At 36.8% G+C, this 20,922-nt stretch overlaps 1 protein-coding gene across 12 annotated transcripts in view; it reads left to right on the top strand.

Moving 5' to 3' along the window:
- The window catches only part of LOC108718067 (tenascin-X), a 102,962-nt gene that overhangs the window by 51,604 nt on the left and 30,436 nt on the right, over positions 1-20,922 (top strand). For 11 of the 12 annotated variants that reach the window (XM_041564792.1, XM_041564786.1, XM_041564787.1 and 8 more), the window contains 8 exons: positions 1,698-1,949; positions 8,915-9,166; positions 10,128-10,379; positions 12,364-12,615; positions 14,162-14,413; positions 14,577-14,828; positions 15,415-15,666; positions 17,297-17,548. In XM_041564792.1, the coding sequence (XP_041420726.1) occupies positions 1,698-1,949; positions 8,915-9,166; positions 10,128-10,379; positions 12,364-12,615; positions 14,162-14,413; positions 14,577-14,828; positions 15,415-15,666; positions 17,297-17,548 (2,016 nt within the window). The remainder of the gene's footprint in view (positions 1-1,697; positions 1,950-8,914; positions 9,167-10,127; positions 10,380-12,363; positions 12,616-14,161; positions 14,414-14,576; positions 14,829-15,414; positions 15,667-17,296; positions 17,549-20,922) is intronic. The other variant, XM_041564785.1, reaches the window with a different exon arrangement.

Below are 20,922 nucleotides of genomic sequence, written 5' to 3'. Positions count from 1 at the left end.
AAATAAACTGTTATAGGTGTCTTGTGACTATATGTAAAAATATCTTTCTAATGTGGGCTGTTTTGGTTTTGATTTTTCTTTGTTGTTTTTAAACTGTATTGCAATTTCTGCCCAATTGTGTTTTAAAGATCCACAAACAATACATACTTCTGCATTACCGTATATACTTGAATATAAGCCGACCCAAGTATAAGCCGAGGTACCTAATTTACCTAAGAAAACTGGGAAAATTTATTGACTCTAGTATAAGCCTAGGGTGAGAAATTAATTTTAGGACATGGCCAATTTAAATTTTTTTCTTACTATATTTTTTTCTCCTTCACTGATCCTTTTTAATTATTTTTAACATTATTTCTCTGCCTTCATTTTCTATGCAATTTGCCCTCTTTGTATTTCCATGTGTCATTCTCTTCTACACAGTACATGAACAGTTCTCCCTCATTATGTCAAATGTACAATTCTTCCACCACCCACTTTTTTTCTTTTAATGTTATCTAAACCCCCTGCTTCTATTTCCTTTTATACCTAAGATGCCATATATATCTGCTTTCCCTGTACCTTTGCTCCATCCCTACCATCCACAAATAGCTTGTGTCTAGAGTCTAGTACTTTTTCCAATGTGCCTTTCTTCTTCAGACTTGACATGCTTGTAATTTACAGTCATGGTGTGACCTATGTAGTTCAACAAACCTGGAGGAGCACATTGTACAAAAGAGATAAACTCTGGCCCCAGTCAAATTATTTCAATCCCTGGCTACGTGGATCGGTTGCTTCTAGCTGAACTCTGGCTCTGACACTGATCAGTCACTGTGCGACAGCAGAAACTCCGTACCGATCTGCTCCGTGACTCCAACAGTGTCCGACTGCAGCCAGAGTTCAGTAGAGGGTTACAAGCCAAAATGATTGCACTGAAGTGGTTTGTTTGAAAAAGAAGGCAAACGGAAGGTAAAAGACTTACCGCATTACTCATTTGCAAAGCTACACCCCAAGTCATCCACTCGTTCTGGCCCTGCCTGTCCTAGTCTTAAACACATTACGTTTAAGAAACTCAACGCCAGCCTACATCTCACTTACCATCCACGTGTGCCAAGGTTCTCTTACTTGCGGGAGTAGCGTGCAAAGTTTCTGGAACGCGCCGCACTGGCCATTTGGGATATGTTGATTATCAGGCAAAAATTAAGGGCAGCTTGTGAGGATGTAGCGGCACTGGAACACTGTGACCCCGTAGCCATGCGGCACCTGTTGGTTCATCGATGGTAGTCAGATTTCACGTGTATGAAGAGGGGAAACTGGGCCCCTAAAACAAGGTGGTTGTGGGTAATCCGGCCCTGTGATTACTGAGTGACGAGAGCTGAGAGGGCAGGGGCTGAGGGATAAGGAAACAGAATCAAGCCACGAGGGGGGAGAAGTATGGGCAGCATGAAGGAGTCACTGCACGCTACAATCAGTGAGTAAGCAGTAGCTTTTTAGCTGACTCGAGTATAAGCCGAGGTAGACTTTTTCAGCACATTTTGGGTGCTGAAAAACTCGTCTTATACTCGAGTATATACGGTTATAAGCTCAGCCATATAGGCTACAACCTAATTCATAGTACTTTTATTTGGGAAGTGCTATCTTTTTGAATATTTCAGTCACATCTACAACTTCTAAGCTTATGCTAAGTATGTACTAACATGCATGATTAACTTATCTTTCAGTTCCTTCAGTAATTACAAGCCTGAATATAGACAGTGTCACAACTAACTCAGTGTCTCTAAGCTGGCCTATTCCATTAGGCAATATCAGTTCCTATATCATCCAAGTCTTAGGGACCCCACAAAAGGATTTAATAGCGAATACAAACTCTCTCCTTGTGGATCAGCTGACACCTGGAAATTTTTACACATTCATGGTCTTTGCCACAGCTGGGAACGTGACTGGTATGAAAACACAGAATTCTACATTTACAGGTATGTAAACTGTCAAAGAGCTCTAGTGGCTACACCTAAAAATGTCTTTCTAAAATGTGCAGTTCTTCAGTTTGTTTTTTTCTAATGTTTTTAAACTATATTCTAATTTCCCACATTTTAATTTTAGTTAAAGTATAAGAACATTATTTCAAATATTGCATCACTGAATTTAGGAGAACAATGGCTGTCTCCAAATGTTTAGTATATGGATTTTTTATTGGATTTTTATTGAAGAGTTCAGTCATATGATCTAATGGTGTTACATCACAACATGTGCTAATTATGTACTAAAATGCATGCTATTTTAATTCCTACAGTGCAATATAAAGCAGGTAAAATGCTCAGTTTGTACTAAAATGCATGGTTCTTTTATCTTCCAGTTTCTTCATTAATTACAAGCCTGATCATAGACATTATCACCACCACTTCAGTGTCTCTAAGCTGGTCTATTCCATTAGTAAATATCAGTTCCTATATCATCCAAGTCTTAGGGACTCCATCCAAGGAAGTAATAGTGAAATCAAACTATTTCATTATGGATCAGCTGATACCTGGAAATTATTATACACTTGGGGGGTTATTTACACATTTTTCTGGTCGGGGTTTTAAAGGGGAAAAACACAATGTTTTTGTGGAAAAAAAACCTTGAATTTATTATACCCCGAGGCTGCTAAAAGTCCAGAAGTCAATGGCAGATGTCCCTTTTACAATTCGAAGATATCATGATCTGCACTGGGTTTCGTACAAAAATCTGAATAATTAGTGGTTTTTGGGTGATAATCCGAAATATTTAGTTTTTAGTAAATTGTTTTTGGGCATCAAATATTGAAAATTCGAACAAATTAAATTTTTTCAAGATTTTATTGAGTCTATTCCCGCACCAAATTTTTCGTGTTATTTTATTGATAAATAAGGCAAAATTGTGGATGGGAGAAAAATTTCAGTTATGTCACAGCTGGGAATATGAATCAAACCAGGTACACTGTAGCACACCACACTTGAAGATCAGTGCATCAAATTTTCTTTATTGGCCCCAAACAAAGTAGATACATGCAAGGCAACGTTTCGGACCCCTCTGGGCCCTTTCTCAAGCCTCAGAGTCTTGAGAAAGGGCCCAGAGGGGTCCGAAACATTGCCTTGCATGTATCTACTTTGTTTGGGGCCAATAAAGAAAATTTGATGCACTGATCTTCAAGTGTGGTGTGCTACAGTGTACCTGGTTTGCTACATGTATTATTGGATCACAGGCGGATGATCCTTTCACTGCTAAAGCACCCAACCCAGCAAAAAGGGTTTTCTACAGGTGGAAGCTCTCCATATTTGTGTGAAGCTGGGAATATGAATGGCATGATAACTAAGAATTTTACATTAACAAATAAGTTAAATGTTGATTTAGCCTAGTGACTACACCAAAAAATCTGGTAATCACTAACACTATGGTTACCTTTTCAAAGCCACATGGTCATCTTTTGAGATTAGATGAAGGGAGATAGTATTTTGGGGCCTTATTTGCAAAGCATGGGGCATGGAGCAAAGTTCAGAATGGGCACAAGGCACAATTCAAGGAGAGAGCCCTAACTGGCTAAACACATTCTACTGTACTTCTTGGGAATGTGGGTAGGGCATGCCAAAATCTTATGGTTACATAGACATGGACCTGTAAGCATGATGTGGAGAACCACAATAAAGGTGCCATTTTGGTTGGTTCTACCAATTTGTTTCTTGAAATTTTCTTCGCACAAAATCAAATCGTGTAAAAAAGTAGTGAAACAGTGACCATGTCACAATGTATTATATCTTACTTACGTGTCACATTATAGTGTATAATCACTTTGAAATATATAAGGGAGCCAATTGACTTACTTAATCATAATGTAAAATCCAGTGGGGTTCCCAGCAGACTGATATATCATATATGTTAAAACATACCTGACTGTCAGAAAAAAAATCCTAACAGTCAGGAAAGTGTTTAATGAATTGGAATATTTATTAAAACAATTTCTTCTCTGTTCAGTCTTGTTGAGTCTGTTTGACTGCTTTGAAAAGTCAAATTTCAGTCTGTCCTAAGAGATGTGAGCACCCAATCACATTGCTAAGCTATAATACCCATCATGATTAGATTAGATTTGTTTTAAAATTAACTCAACTAAAGTCAATGTGTTGGGATCAAACAATTTGGAAATGCTATGTCTTCTGTTGTAATAAATGATTACAGTGTGTGAAAAAGCTCTGTGAATCTTTGGCCTTCGGTAATACAATAATAAGGGTGAACTAATCTGCCCCTTAGTGTTAGTTTTCTCCTGCCCCATTCAATGTACCTGCCGCCCTTCCCATTACAAAATGTCATACAAAAACAAGAGCATGAACATAGTGCATGTGCCAGATGCAGAAGGATGTGGTTTCTACATTTCTTCATCTGATAGAGACATTATATTTATGCTGGATTCATTTTCACACAAGTTGCATGTAGCTGAAAACATACTGAGCAAATATTTACCTTGGTTAGGCCCTAGCTGCATTAAAAAACAACAGTGGAGCCAAGTCCTAATCAACCTAAATTGAAAATTAACTTGACCTTTGTTTTGATTATTATTTATATTTCAGCAAATTGATGATGGTTCTTTTGTGTAAAATAGCACAATTTTTAAAATGTGTGAAACACAGAACTAATTATCATGAAAATTGTCTATAAAATCTTTAAATTGTAGCTCCATATGGAAGCTGTATTATCTGCAATACTGAACTGAATGAAAAACTACAGTTGATACATGAAAAGGTGACATTTTATATATTTAAAAAGTTTTTCTTGTGAAATTAACTATTTAGTATTATTTTCTTTACTTTATTTTTTTAGCTTCTGTTTTAATTTTCCTTTTATCAATAATTATTAATATTAAAATGTGTTTATTACTTCACCCACTGAATTCATAACTGTATTGGATCTCACAGAAGGTGACATCTGTATGAGAAAAAGATTTATTTGAAAAAACCTGATACTTTAATTGTATGAGGAACATTGGGAGCATCAGCAAAAATATCAGCAAGGATACACAGTGAGTACAAAAAGTCTTTATGAATACAAATTAAAATAAGAGCACTGACTTCTTGGAAGACACCATATATGTGTCTATGGTTTTACTTTTTAATCAAGGTTACTCATTCTTTTTTTTTTACTAATTTAGGACTCAGCGGGATTAGATATTTCTAATATCTAATTGCCTACCTTGGAAGATCTACAATGGCTTTCATAAGATCTTAACAGCCTACTGGATCAGTTGCAAAGAGATTTGCATGATTCATTGTCCAACAAATGAATCATACATTGAGCAAAATACTTATTCAAGATCTTTTCAACTTGCTCTCCAGTTGCAGTGTCTTAATGGAGATTCTCCGTTCATTTGTAATAGTAATAGTTGCATTTGCAGCTATTTTGAAGCATATGAAGTGTGAGCTTCTATAGTCAAATATTTGTGTGTGGTATAGAAGGACTTAAAGAACAATAAAAATATCACTTGGCAAAACCTTTTGTATTATTGAAACCAGTTATTTCAGTCTTTGAATTTTTCTTTTCCTATGTGCACATTTGTGTTTTCTTTATTTCCTCATACAAAGTTCAATACCACATTAAAACTTACTGTATATGTTATGTGGAATTTATGTTAATAATGCATTTCTTCAAAAATCTGCATAGTATGCTACAGCAACATATATTTTATCTCTGTTGCCTTCCCATAAGGATCTTTTGAAGTCTTTTTTGATAAGATATTGAAACAGAAAGAATTTCTGAAGAAACCAAACTCAGTGTACATCCAGAATCTAGATCACAGAATTTAAAGTCAACCTTGAGAACACCAGTGTCAAGTGTGCATACATGATCTTTTGTATAACAAGACCCATTCAGGTATGCATTAGTTCCTCAGTATCTTATAAATGATGTGTTCAATACATATTTCTCATTCATTTTCCCTTTTTACATTTCAGAATGTATCTGGTGAACTTCATTAGGAAAGGCATGCAAATAAGTCCTGATGCCCATGAATGGATTGTTGCTGAAGCTCACGTTACACGTACCTGCTCAAGTTTCACGGATACTCTTCTATTACAAAAATGATTTTACAAGTTGATAATAAACCAATGGCGGTAATGGTGTTGAGGGGGTATATTTGTGTATATTTAAAAACTCTACACGGAACAATTACAATTTTTTCAGATTCCGACAATATGTTTCTATTTACCTTATAGAAAGTACTGGTTATTCTGCATTCAGAATACCATACATTCTATTTTTCTATTTTTCCATTTTCTATTTCCATTTCTACTACAACTATAGCTACATTTAATCTATTTTTAATAAACAATGACAGAGGCATTATCCCACTGCTCCTTTTGAAAACACATAATTGAAAATATGTCAGTAAATATCTGTTTTATGTCTTTTGAAACTTTTTTCCTTCTCAGTAGATCTTCACACTAGTAAGCATGATAAATAAGAAAAAAAGCAATCAGTGTGTATAATATGTGCGATGTTATATGTATATTGTGTATCTATCTACAGTATATTATTTCTTGGAAATAAAACACAAACAAGCACTTGACTGTGTATACATTTTTACTAAATATTTTTGATATTGAAAACGGACTTTAACTTGAGGAGTGGAAGAAATACTTGATCAGCTTTCTGGATTATTTGGTTCTAGACAACAAACTTGGCTGAAGAACTTGAACATCGTCTGCCTATAATGACTTAAAGTTCTTACAGCACTTACAAGGTCCTCTACTTGGTTGTTCTCCTGGCAGGAGTGAATTGGTGGGACTGATCATCAAACAACACATCCCATCACTTTATGACTACAGACATTAACCAATGCATAATTCTTGATAAATATGGAGCCAGGTTTGGAACTATAACTGTGTCCTTTTTAGCCTTCCCTGTCTACTACTCCCTGTAAGCACCCTGCCAACCTGATGTGCTCTCTTACCTCTTTGTGCTCTGGCCAGTGGGCACGTTCTGCCTGGCACAAGCATGCATGAGCAAAGGCCTGATTCACAGCATCATGTGCACGGTGACGTCACAGCATGTGTGGTTGTGCGTTTTGAAGCCTTTGGGCACCATCTTTGTTTTAGGCTATCCTCTATTTTTGCTGTTTCCTGGGGTTTGTTGCCAAATCTCCATATTTAAACCTGCTCAGAAAATCATTCCTTGTCCAATCTGGCTTCTGATTCTGTCAGATCCTGCTCAAGCCTTTTTGTGAGTTTCTAATCCTGGCTTTTGATTTTGGCCTGCTCGTTGACAACGAAAATTGCCACATGTCCTGACCTCTGCCTGTTTGTGACTCCTCTTTGCTTGACCCTTGTCGGTACCTCATTTTGGAACTTCTGACCCCTGAAGTTGGTAGGATCCCAGCTAGTATTGCAGCAGTGCCGGGCCCCAAAAGGGCATCGGTGAAAATCGGGTCTAGTTGGGCTCTCGTACTTTATGAAAGAGTCAGATTAATACCAGCAAGCTAACTCCAGGTTCCGTCTTAACTAGTATGTTACACTCCCAGAACCAGACTACTCCCTATTCTCCCATGCCCCTGTCTTCCAACTCCCCCTAATCCTCACCATCCCCTCCTAGACCTACACACTCAACACATATACATTTTAAAGTATAAACTCATAAGCAAACAGAATTTGCATTTTAAATTACATGTGTTTGAATCCTGATTTAAATATTCTAGATTTTTAAATAGCTTCAGATTCAAGATGTTATTCTAGTCATCATGATTGAGTTAAAATCAATTGCATGATCATTAAGAAACGGAGCAAAATATATGATTTTTGTATAAGTCTGTTAATGCTGATCATACTTTAAATTGAAATAGATGTGGAATAATGTATATAAGCCTTCCATTTAATACTTTTAGAATAAGATAAAAAATTCAAAATGTGCATGGCACATACATCCATAAACCCCAATGTATTTAGCATGAAAAAAGTCACCCCAACAAAATGGCCATAAACCCTAGTGTATTTTTGTCGCAAGTTGCCATAAAAAGTTGCCACAGAAAAAGGCAATGCAAAACACCAACCCTAGACTCCAATTTATGTTGCAAAAAAAATTTCAGTGGAAAATAAAGATGTCACTAAAAAAAAGTCGCTGTGAAAAAACACCCATAACCTTTGGCGCAGTTTACCAATTTTCCTGAGGTTTTGCTAATGTTTCGTCAAAAAAGGATAGATTCACTTATCGCTACTAAAAATAAAATGCGTTTGGTTTAAACAAAAATTGAATCATGCACCTATATAGTGAGTACTGGCACATCATCTACTGCTTAGACAGAAAAAAAGGAGACAAGCTCAAATAATTTATTACTAGTTTAATTTTATGTATTAAATTATAATAACATAAATTTGTTAACAAACACAAAAGAATAACCAATATTTATCTTATGTCTTATCTTTGTCTATAAATGGCTGAATGAGTTGAAGAAAGTCATAGAGCAGAACAGTAAAACTGGGAAGGCAGCATTTTCATTATTTGCATTAAAGGGCTGGACAATTTAAAAACATTTAAGGGGTGCCAGTTTGTCATGCACGCTTCAGTGAGCAAAATTGCTAATCTTTTTGCCCAGGCCACTGCACCTCTTTTATAAAAACTAACTGACCCCACCAGTACCTTGTCTGGTCATTCTTTCTAGAAGACGAAGAAGAAGTAAGCAATTTTGTTCACTGGAAGCAGCTTAACAAATTTACACCACCAGCCTTTTTAAATTTGTGTCTTAATCAGTGAATGCGACAGAAACAGCTATAAAAGTATAATAATTTCTGTGTAAAATATATGTAGTCTGGTCTATTAATGAACATTTAGGCGTGGCTGTTTGAAACACCTTCTTGGCTTTTAAAACATTCCAGTTACCTTGGGTAATATAAAGCAAGTAAAATGCTCAGTTTGTACTAAAATGCATGGTTCTTTTATCTTCCAGTTCCTTCATTAATTACAAGCCTGATAATAGACATTGTCACCACCAACTCTGTGTCTCTAAGCTGGGCTATTCCATTAGGCAATTTCAGTTCCTATACCATCCAAGTCTCAGGGACGCCATCAAAAGAACTGATGGTGAATACAAATTCTTCCCTTGTGGATCAGCTGATCCCTGGAAATTATTACACATTCACAGTCTTTGTCACAGCTGGAAGCATGAATGGCACAAAAATACAGAATTCTATATTTACAGGTAAATTCTTATGCATTTATGTACTTTATAGTCTTAAATTGTAGTTTTATTTCGAGAGGAAACCATGGAAAAACTCCAGATTACTTTTTTCCTTGCTTGAAAGCTACATGGGTCATGAACCAACACAGCATTCCCCCATTCCCACATACCTTTTTCTTCACTTAGTGATATGCCAAACCTGCAAGGCTGTAAATATACAAACTAAAAAGCTAGATACCACATTGTTAATTCCTATGTATGGGACAGCATATATTTCCCTATGTTACTGCAGAGGTGTAATTGGTTGCCCATGTGCTTCAGGGAAATGAGCATTAGCACATGATCACAAATAATGTTTAACACAGACAGGGACCATGGAGGATCTATGAGGAGATTCAATAAAAATGTTATTTTTAACGATATTTCTTTTATATCAGTTGCTTTATATAATACTACAGTGTGGGTTATGTAATGTGCTAATCATTTAGCTTATTGTAGTGTTTTGCAAAAGGCCTTGAAATAGGTCATACACAGCAGTGTAAACTGATTAATTACCTGTTGGGTGAATACTACCATTATAAATGAGCTTCTGTATATGTATATGTAAATGAAGAATTGCAGGAAAGGCAGTATTTTAATTATTTATTTTAAAGGACAAGAAAAGATAATGGTACTGAGGGGAGCTAGTTTGTATACAGAGTTCTGGGCCAGTGCAGTTGCATTCATTCTTTTGTTGAAGAGATGCACCAGCCTGCTGTAAAAATTAACCACCTAGTTTGCTCATTGGCATGCCCAATTATTATCAGTGAATGGGAAGTGATCCCACCTATTAACTTGGGTTAAACAATGATCTAATTCTGTGTGCTCCATGAAACACCTTTTTGTATTTTTTTTTTATATTCCAGGTTGTCTTAAATTGGTTAAACAGAGCAGACAAAATATGTATAAATGTGGTAAAATTAATGGTTCTTTTATTTTTCAGTTCCTCCAGTAATTGCAGGTTTGATCATAGATAATGTCACCACCAATTCTGTGTCTCTAAGCTGGGCTATTCCATCAGGAAACATCAGCTCCTATATCATTCAAGTCTTAGGGACGCCATCAAAGGAATTGATAGTGAATACAAATACTTCCCATGTGGATCAGCTGATACCTGGAAATTATTATACATTCATGGTGTTTGCTACAAATGGGAATATAAATGGTACAAAAACAGAGAATTCTACTTTTACAGGTAAATATATTAAGGTATCTTTAAGAGGCCTAGTGACTACAACTACTGTAGATATGTTGATGTGCTAATAGACAGTTTTAATTTTCTTTGTTCTTTTTAAACTGTACTTCAATTTCTGCCACAATTACCTTTTAACAAAGAAAAGAAAATGCTTCTCTCACCCCTCCCCCAATGCTGCATTAAAAAAAACTATATTTACAACATTTGACCTGCGCAGGGGTCTCACAAATATTTGCACCAAAGCTGAGTTTGCTACTGGAATCTTGTTTTGTTCGTGTCACTTCCCTCAAGGCATATCCCTAATGCCCATGTGGATTATGAAGTTGACCCTAAAAGTGGCCATACATGTAGAGATCTGCACGTTTGGCAATTTCGCCAAACAAGCGGATCTCTCCTCTGTATGCCCTCATTGAGGTGGGCAATATCGGGCTGAGCCGATCGTGGGCCCTAGGACCCAACGATCGGATCATAATGCAGCCAACATGGGCAGGCGGATCGTGCCTGACCAACATCTGGCCAACTTTCAGCCAGATATCAACCAGGAAAGCCCGTTGGATGGCCCTACACATGGGCCGATAAATTGCCGACTTGGTCTGTCAGCTGCTTTTATCGGGCCGTGTATGCCCAGCTTTACTTGTATTCTGGGGAATGCTTAATTCTGCTCTTCATGAAGCACAGCGCAATAAGGACAGGATTACGACGTGGCTCTACCTCCTGCTGCTTCCCAATTTGTGTACCTGATTGACACTTCATTCAAATGACCCCCATTGTTCTTTTATTTTATTTTTTACCAAAAAATATTGTAGTTGAAGTAATATAATCAATGTGGAGGAAAATGCAGACTTACATCTTTAAGTTGAGGGAATTTACTGGGTGAAAGAAATAACACATTTTATTTGTAACCCCCTCCTTTTCAAGGGACCAAAAGTAATTGAACAGTAGACAGACAAGCTGTTTCATGGCCAGATGTGGGCAGTTCCCTCATTATTTCACTAACAAATTAACAGGTAAACGGTTTTGAGTAGAAAGCTGACTGTATGAACACTATCTCCAAAAAAAGATGTAATAATGTCTCCTTAACTAGATGGTTGGTTGGCTGACATCACATAGCCTCCAATTACTAACTATATGAAACTTTGATGAAAATGTCAAGAAGTGTCTTACTAGTACTGGTCAGTTGTTCCCTTCTTGCTGGCTGTTATCGCAGGCTGTCCAGTAGAACTTGTGGCACTTGGCATATTGTATAAGTTGCCAACATGTTGTGAGCACACAGACAATAGCTTGACTGACTTGACAGGGGACTGCAGGATATAATTCCATTACTGTGAGAGGGTCTGTTATTTTGATACCCTTATTCTACAACTCACATATATAGGTATCAGACATCAGAGAGCATGTATGTATCTTTTACAAATTTAAAAAAGAATCTTTATATTATTTATCATGGTGTAAATAATGAGGGCGATTTCCTAGCAGGGCTGTATTTATATTTATAGGCACTCGGGTGCCTATAAAACATTTTTTTTTTTAAATACAAAGTATCTCCCCAGCCACTGGAGACTTGTGAGGAAATCCAGCAGCTAAGCTTGGGGTGTAGGGCTAGAAGTGCATTTTTTGGGGAGCCAATTTGTTGTTGAGGTGAACCAATCACTAACATTTTTACAGTAACCTGTGCATTGTGCTCACCAACTAGGTTCAATAGGATGTTTATTTTTGAGAGATACACCAGCCCATTGTAAAAGAATAATGATTTAGCTCCCTTCCTTTTAACGTTCCTTGTCATGAGTGGGAATAAAATCAGTTTACCAGATATTAACACTTCAGGGTAAATATTGTACTAATGTTAACTCTGCTAACCAATGTTCAGGCAGAACTTCATGAAACACTTTCTTGACTTTTGTAAAATAATCCAGGTACTTTGGTTAAGATAAAATAGACAAAATGTTCAGCATGTAGTAAAATACATTGCTCTTTTATCTTCCAGTTCTTCCAGTAATTGCAAGCCTTACCATAGACAATGTCACTGCCAATTCACTCTCTTTAAGATGGCCTATTCCATTAGGAAATATCAGTTCATATATCATCCAAGTCTTGGGGACTCCATCAGTGGAGCTGAAAGTGAATACAAATTCTTCCCTGGTTAATTGGTTGATACCTGGAAATTATTACACATTCATGGTATATGCTACAAATGGGAATATGAATGGTACAAAAATACAGAATTCTACATTTACAGGTATGTTTATTGAAGAGGTCTAATGACTACAACTAAAAATGCTTTCTAATATAGACAGCTCTTCAGCTTCTATTTTTATTGTTGCACTTTCTGACTAAGGATAACCAAAGTTTTTACACTTTTGAATTATTTACCTTATCAGTGGTTGCCCCATATGTATATTACATGTATGATGCAGTCATGATGATCTCAATGAATAAATAATGGTTTCAAAAAAAGTTTGTAAAGTGGGTTTCTAAATGAGTGAGAATATATTTGAAAGCTGAGAAAAATCATGATAATGCTTTATAATCTGATCAAACTATCAGCCTCTGTGAAATGCTGGGTTATTCTTGTTGGCACTGCCTGTTTACTACCTTGATTGATATTTGCAATTGTTACTACAGAGGAGAGTTGCACAAAACTGAAGATTCCTTTTTGGGATTAAGCCAAATATCATTTGCTCTATTTGATGGATTCTGTTTCAGCCAAACCAAATCTGAACCCTTGTGACACAAATTTGAAGCCCAAATTTTGAGGAGCGGGTCGGGATCTCCTTGATTAGATGGTTGGTCATAGGTTCATTGGGGGGCACATTTACTAAGCTCGAGTGAAGGATTCAAAGTAAAAAAACTTTGAATTTTGAAGTTTTTTTCTGGGTACTTCGACCATCGAATAGGCTACTTCGACCTTTGACTACGACTTCGACTTCCATTCGAATGAGTCAAACTAAAAATTGTTCGACTATTCGACCATTCGGTAGTCGAAGTACTGTCTCTTTAAAAAAAACTTTGACTACATACTTCGCCACTTTAAATCTACCGAGCTTCAATGTTAGCCTACGGGGACCTTCCCCACAAGGTTTCTAGGCTTTTTTTGATAGAAGGAAAATCCTTCGATCGATGGATGAAAATCCTTCGAATCGTTCGATACGAAGGATTTAATCGTTCGATCTAACGATTTTTCCTTCGATCGTTCGATCGAAGTATTTGCGGTAAATCCTTCGACTTCGATATTCAAAGTCGAAGGATTTTACTTTGCGGCCGAATATCGAAGATTAATTAACCCTCGATAAATGTGCCCCTGGGTCATTCTTCCCCATTACTAACTTTTAATGATGGGCGACAATTTTTTTTGCCGTGCAATTTTTTGCACCCATTGGAGTCTATGGGCGTTTTTTTGCAGTGAAACCTGGCAAAAAATTGCGCTCATCACTACTTACCATATGCTGCTGAAAATGTTAACAAATACCTTATTTGTATCAGTGGTAAGTGAGCTGACCACAGTATATAATTATAGAGAGAAGAGCTGTTATTTGATATGCATTTTTGCACTTTTGGGAAACATATTTTAGTACATGGCCACAACTTATGTAACACAGACAGGAACCAGAGAGGATCTATAGGTTTCTACAAAATGTGAAATTTTTAAAGCACAAATTTAAATCAAGTGCCTTATTAATCTGGATACAGATTTCAAATCATACTATCCCTCTAAGTCATACTGCTGACCTCTAGAAAAATAATGTTCTGCAAGTACTAAAATGTATGTTTCTTTTATTTTTCAGTTCTTCCAGCAATTGCAAGCTTGATTATAGACAATGTCACTACCAATTCAGTAGCTCTAAGCTGGGCTATTCCATTAGGAAATATCAGTTCCTATATCATCCAAGTCTTAGTGAATCCATTGAAAGAATTGACAGTGAATACAAATTATTCCCTTCTGGATCACCTGATTCCTGGCAATTATTATACATTCCTGGTCTTTGCTGTAAATGGGAATATGAATGGTACAAAAACACTGAACTCTACATTTACAGGTAAGAATATTAAAAAGGTCTACTGAATAAGAGGAAGTGGCAAATTGTATACATGCCTACATGAAACTTAGCTTATTAAAAATATTCCAAGAACTTTGGCTATGACACAGCAGGCAAAATATTAGGTACTGTATGTACTAAAATTCATGGTTTTTCCTTACAGTTCCTCCAGCAATTCCAAACTTGACCATAAGCAATGTCACCACCAACTCTGTATCTCTAAGTTGGGCCACTCCACTAGGCAATGTCAGTTCTTATATCATCCAAGTCTTAGGAACGCCATCAAAGAAATTAATTATGAATACAAATTTTTCACTTGTGGATCAGCTGATTCCTGGAAATTATTACACATTCATGGTCTTTGCAACAAATGGGAATATGAATGGTGCGAAAACACAGAATTCTACTTTTACAGGTAAATTTACGAAAAAGTTATAGTTACTACCGCTACTATAGATTTTATCAGCTGATACAGATTCTCTTTAAAACTTGAGTGGCAAAAAAATAGAAGCAGGAAACCAAATGAGAAAAAATGCCCATTGACATCAATGCACTTGAGCTAAAAACACCCGTTGATGTCAATGCATTTGGCATGAGAACTCCAAAAATAAAAAAGTCCAATTACTCCAATACATTTGGGGCAAGAATATTGGCCATTAACTCCAATTGGTTTGGTAAAATTTCACTATTTTGCTAATTTTCCTGCTGTTTTGCATAGTTCTACTTATTATTAGTTATATCTCCTATAAATTCCCTTCCAATATGTCCTGGTTTTCTGTTTTTGAACTGCATTTTGATACCTGCCATAAATATGTTTTAATCTGATTCTATGGATAAACTGTTTACACATTATACTTATTAACCATAGCAGAACAGTGGCTGCCTCCAATGTATAGTGGCAAACATTTAAATTTGTTTCTAAATGAGTCCGAAAAAAACAACAAAAAGCTTAGACAAAATGTGCAGTATGTACTAAAATGCATGATTCTTTTATATTCCAGTTCTTCCAGCAATTGCAAGCTTGATCATAGACAATGTCACCACCACTTCAGTGTCTCTAAGTTGGGCTATTCCATTGGGAAATATCAGTTCCTATATCATCCAAGTCTTAGGAAATCCATTGAAGGAACTGGTAGTGAATACAAATTTTTCCCTTATGGAGAACCTGATTCCTGGGAATTATTATACATTCATTGTCTTTGCTATAAATGGGAATATAAATGGTACAAAAACTTTGAATTCAACATTTACTGGTAAGAATTTTTAATAAATCTAGTGACTACTCCTAAAAATGGTATTTTAATACAGCCAGTTCTTCAGTTAAATTTTTCTCCATTTTTTAAACTGTATTGCAATTTCTGTCATAATTCTGTTTCGATTTGATTCTAAAAAGCCAAGCTATTTACATTTTTGCATTTTAGTAAAAACTAGCAAAACAGTGGCTGCCCCCAATGTATTATATGTAGTACTTACATTTTGGATTGGCAAAGTTTAACGTTTTCTGCCACATCACAGTATACGTGCAAATGTTTTATAATGCATCCTGGAAATTTTGAAACATTATGATCAACATATTCCAAGGTGTTCAGCCAAAACCAAACTTTCAATAATGAGAAATTCTTGAAGACAGCACACAACATTTTTTGGTTCACTAGTAAAAAGTTCTGTCTCCATCCTTTTTTGTTTTCTTTAGTACAATGACAGACCAAACACACACACAAGGGCATTTTCATTCTGACATGGAATCCAGTTACATACAGTTACAGAAATGCCTATACAGTATGTATGTGCGTGTGTGTGTTAAGGAGGGCATTTGTTTTGGAAAAACAGCTAATGTTTCCACCAACCAGAGTGTGGGCTCTATTAGCATGCATATCTTTGTTGAGAAAACAATTAAAGGGTGATAGATGCCATTTAAGTAAAATGTGCAAGTAGTTGAGAGCTTGTTTTATTAAGATCTTGAATCATCAAAAAAATATGTCATAAAGTCCCCTTGACTGCTGGTTGGTAGCTACAGGGGTCACATTACATTGTCATTGCACTTCTTACTGACTGATTTCCAAATCTGTTGAGAAGATTTGGCAGTACTCTGCATATTGTATGAATTGATAACCAATTTAGTGAGTAAGCATCTAAAAGCTTGGCTAACTTCACAGGGATCCAGAATATATAATTTTCTATGTGAGGGAAGATCTGTAATGTGCTACTCATATTCTGGTGTGCTTTTGGGGAGCAACATTTAGGACATGCCCACAAATTATTTGTAACACAGACACGGACCAGTGAAGATCTAGGGGTTTCTATAATAATGGGGGCATTTTTAAAGGTAACAATACTTTTGAGGATTTGGTTTTTAACTGAAATCAGGGGCTTTACAGCATTCATTATGTGCTACATTATTAAAAAAAGAGGCTATATGGCATTCCATTCCTTCTAATTGTAGGGATGTGTTCTAATTGGTTTTATATAATGAAGTGATATAACTACCTAATTATATGTTGGTAAAATAACACCATTATAAATGAGGCTTGTGTATTTATTTGTACAAAAAATAAGTTTTTGTACAGCACCAATAGATTAAAATGCCTTTATTGGTACATTACATGGCAAACAGCCTGGTCTGTTTGCCATGTAATGTACCAATAATGGCATTTTAATGTATTGGTGCTGTACGAAAATTTCTTTTTTGGATCAATGGTGGAGGATGGACCACTGATGGTACGTGCACCTTATATTGCCTTCATATTGAGGAATTCAGCTGACTCAAGCAAACAAGTATTTATTTGTACATCCAGTTTAAATAATAGAGTCTGGATGTTAAATACAGATAAACAGATAAAATGTATTGTGTTTAGTAAAATTAATGATTTATTTATCTTCAAGTTCTTCCAGTAATTGCAAGCTTGATCGTCGACAATATCACCACCAATTCAGTGTCTCTAAGCTGGGCTATTCCATTAGGAAATATTAGTTCCTATATCATTCAAGTCGTAGGGATTCCATCAAAGGAACTCATAGTGAATACAAATTATTCTCTTGTGAATCATCTGATACCTGGAAATTATTATACATTCATGGTGTTTGCTACAAATGGAAATATAAACAGCACAAAAACCTCAAATTCTACATTTATGGGTAAGTATATTGAAGAGGTCTAATTACTACAACTAAAACAACTTCCTTTTATAAGAAGTTCTTCTGTTTCATGTTTTCAAACTGCAGTGCCATTTCTGTTTTCTTGTGATTCCCAGGATAGCCAAGCTATTTATACATTTTAATTATTTAACTTGGCAAAACAGTGGCTGTCCCCAGTGTAAAGTACACTTCATCTAATTACTCCACATATGTTTTGGCCAAATACTGGGATGTAGCTAAAACTTGCTAAAACTAAAATTATTATTTCAAAAACTCAAATGTTGGGTATTTATTAAGCACAAAAACACTTGAATGTAAAACATTGGCATCTAAAAGCTTGCAAGATCATGTAGAAGTCAATAGGAGTGGTCTCAGCCAAAATGAAACCAAATTTTAATTGCCATTTTAAGGTTTTTCAAATTTTTCATTTTTTGGGATTTGTTGCAAATGATGAGTATAATATAAATTTGGAGCATTCAACTGTTTTTCCATGGTTTTATTAAATTAAGTTTTTAGATTAGAAATTTTAAATAAACGAGCAAGCATTCAAATTTTGCATTACTTCGAATTTGTATTAATACTCCTCCCTGTGTTTAGCTAAACCAAATCCAACAAATCACATTAGGCAGGCACCAATCTGGAACATCCAAGAAAGTAGATTCCAAGAGCCAGAAATTATATATAAAATATAATACTTTATTTTACATCACATCTAAAAAAGAATAACGCCTGACGCGTTTCGTGTCACACAGGGACAATTAATCAGATAGCTATCTGTATAACAGAGCATTCTGTCCCAGTGGCTGCACAGATCCTATCTGAACCCCTTTGGAAGCAGCAGTCCTGCCCTGCTTTATGGCTGATTTTCAAAAAAGCATTTGTTTTCAAGTTTCTGTACATCTAAGTGGTGCCAGTGCCTCTTGTTAACTGCCCCAACTCCCTACTAAAGTCCTACGTGTGAGAACTGTTCACTCGAGCAAGGCCTTGTGCTTTCAAATGCAAATTAGCAAAAATGTTCAAAAATACATTAAGGTGATTAAGGTACAGACAACAGACAAAAGGGTAGGGTTTGGGGTTGTGTGCTGTTGTATTCCATGTGCTAAGTACCATTGTGGGAGATGGTGATGTGAGCTCTTATTTGTGTAGTGAGAGTGGACTCTACTTGAAGGAATGCAGTCTATTATTGATGGTGATCACTCGAGCAAGGCCTCGTGCTTTCAAATGCAAATTAGCAAAAATGTTCAAAAATATATTAAGGTGATTAAGGTACAGACAACAGACAAAAGGGTAGGGTTTGGGGTTGTGTGCTGTTGTATTCCATGTGCTAAGTACCATTGTGGGAGATGGTGATGTGAGCTCTTATTTGTGCAGTGAGAGTGGACTCTACTTGAAGGAATGCAGTCTATTATTGATGGTGCAATGGAGTGCAAAATGTAAACCCCCATCTATATTTAAAATTTGCTTTTTGTAGTATGTTGTCTGGACTGGGAGTCAAAATAGGCCCAAACAGTACCCAACCAGCCCACTAAAGAGTAACTTTCTATAGCTTGTTACAGAAGCCAGTCCTGGCCTGCTGGGTGACATCCCTCATTAGTCTGCTTTTTTCAGTGTAGTGGGGGCCTAGAATAATATCTAGGCACCCCTTCCCCCTGCAATCACATGTGCTTGGCCTGCGGGCATGCGCCAAATAATGCCCCCCACCCCACTGGGACAGAATGCTCTGTTATACAGATAGCTAGAATCTCAGCTGCCATAAAGCAGGACAGGACTGTTGCTTACAATGGGGATCAGATAGGATCTGTGCAGCCACTGGGACAGAATGCTCTGTTATACAGATAGCTAGAATCTCAGCTGCCATAAAGCAGGACAGGACTGCTGCTTACAATGGGGATCAGATAGGATCTGTGCAGCCACTGGGACAGAACACTCTGTTATACAGATAGCTAGAATCTCAGCTGCCATAAAGCAGGGCAGGACTGCTGCTTACAATGTGGATCAGATGGGATCTGTGCAGCCACTGGGACAGAATGCTCTGTTATACAGATAGCTAGAACCTGCTTGTCTGTATGAGCCCTTAGTGATCTTAGATGAATCTCTGCTCAAAGAATTGAAGGCCTTGTAAATTAATTTGAATGGTCTGACACTTGCCTACTTAGCACATGGTATAATGTAGCACACACAACCCCCACTCCTTCCTTGTTGTTTGGACCCTATTGTGTATTCCTGTGTCTAGGAGTTTTGTACTAATTATATCTAAGCAGTACTGACCATTAAATGCCTTCAGCTCGTTTGCATTTAAAAAGCACAAGGGTTTGTTTATATTACAGTGTTTACATATGTAGGACTTTTGTTGGGGGGAAGGTCTGTTAAAGGAGAAGAAAATTCCATGTCCAGACTGTGATTTAATATAGGCCCTGAAATTTCAAGTAGACAGAGGCCCAAACAGCCCCCCAGCAGTACACTAAATAGTGAGTGTCTATGGCAGGGGTGCCCAGGACGTCAATCGCAGTCTACCAGTCGATCCCTGTCCTGTTCCTGGTAGGCCGCAACCTGCTATTAGTTTCAATGGCGTGTTAAAATATGCAACATTTATAATTACTTCCAGTGATATGGCTGTGTCCCCCAAAAAAAATCAATGAGCATGTGAATATGAATTATAGGGGGGGTGGGATGGATTTAGAGGTCTCTCCTTAGCATGGGGAAGGGGACGGAGAGGTGGTTATTGTAATCTCAGTACACCAGGAAGCAAGAGATAACATACACTGTGCCGGCCGACAAATGCGGTCTGGTGATTGGCAAAGGCGGTGAAAATATCAAAAACATAAACCAGCAGTCAGGGGCTCATGTGGAGCTGCAGAGAAACCCCCCCCTCTTAACACAGACCCAGGTGTCAGGATATTTATCATCCAGGGTGTCCCAGGTCCAACAATAGGTGGCCCCAGCAGCTTTGGTCAGAGAGCTTTCAGTCAGGCACATGTTACACCTCATCAAAATGCTCCTCAAGCTTTTGTAACACAGGGTTTGGGTAGCACTTACCAGGCACGGCAGCAAATCCATGTTAACAATCCCTATTACCTGTTTCATACAAATATTTGAAACCATTTCTTGAGACAAGTATTGTGTCGGGTGGGGGGGGATAAAAAAAAATGGGACGAGGATCAGGGAGATGTTTTGGAGGCATTGTATAATACCAAGGGTTTTGAAGGGTTAATATAAAAACAATGATTGTTAACCCTTTACTCAAGTGCATTGAATCTCTCTCTCTCTGGCAGGACATCGGGTGCATTTTATAAAATGTTTATTAGTTATTCTGTTGCCTCTGTATATCACACATTCAATCTATAATAACAGGAATTTTTATTTTTTTTGCGCTG

This window comes from Xenopus laevis, chromosome 5S (genome assembly GCF_017654675.1).
Source record: "Xenopus laevis strain J_2021 chromosome 5S, Xenopus_laevis_v10.1, whole genome shotgun sequence".
Classification (NCBI taxonomy): domain Eukaryota; kingdom Metazoa; phylum Chordata; class Amphibia; order Anura; family Pipidae; genus Xenopus; species Xenopus laevis.
This window is presented reverse-complemented; position numbering and strand designations above follow the sequence as displayed.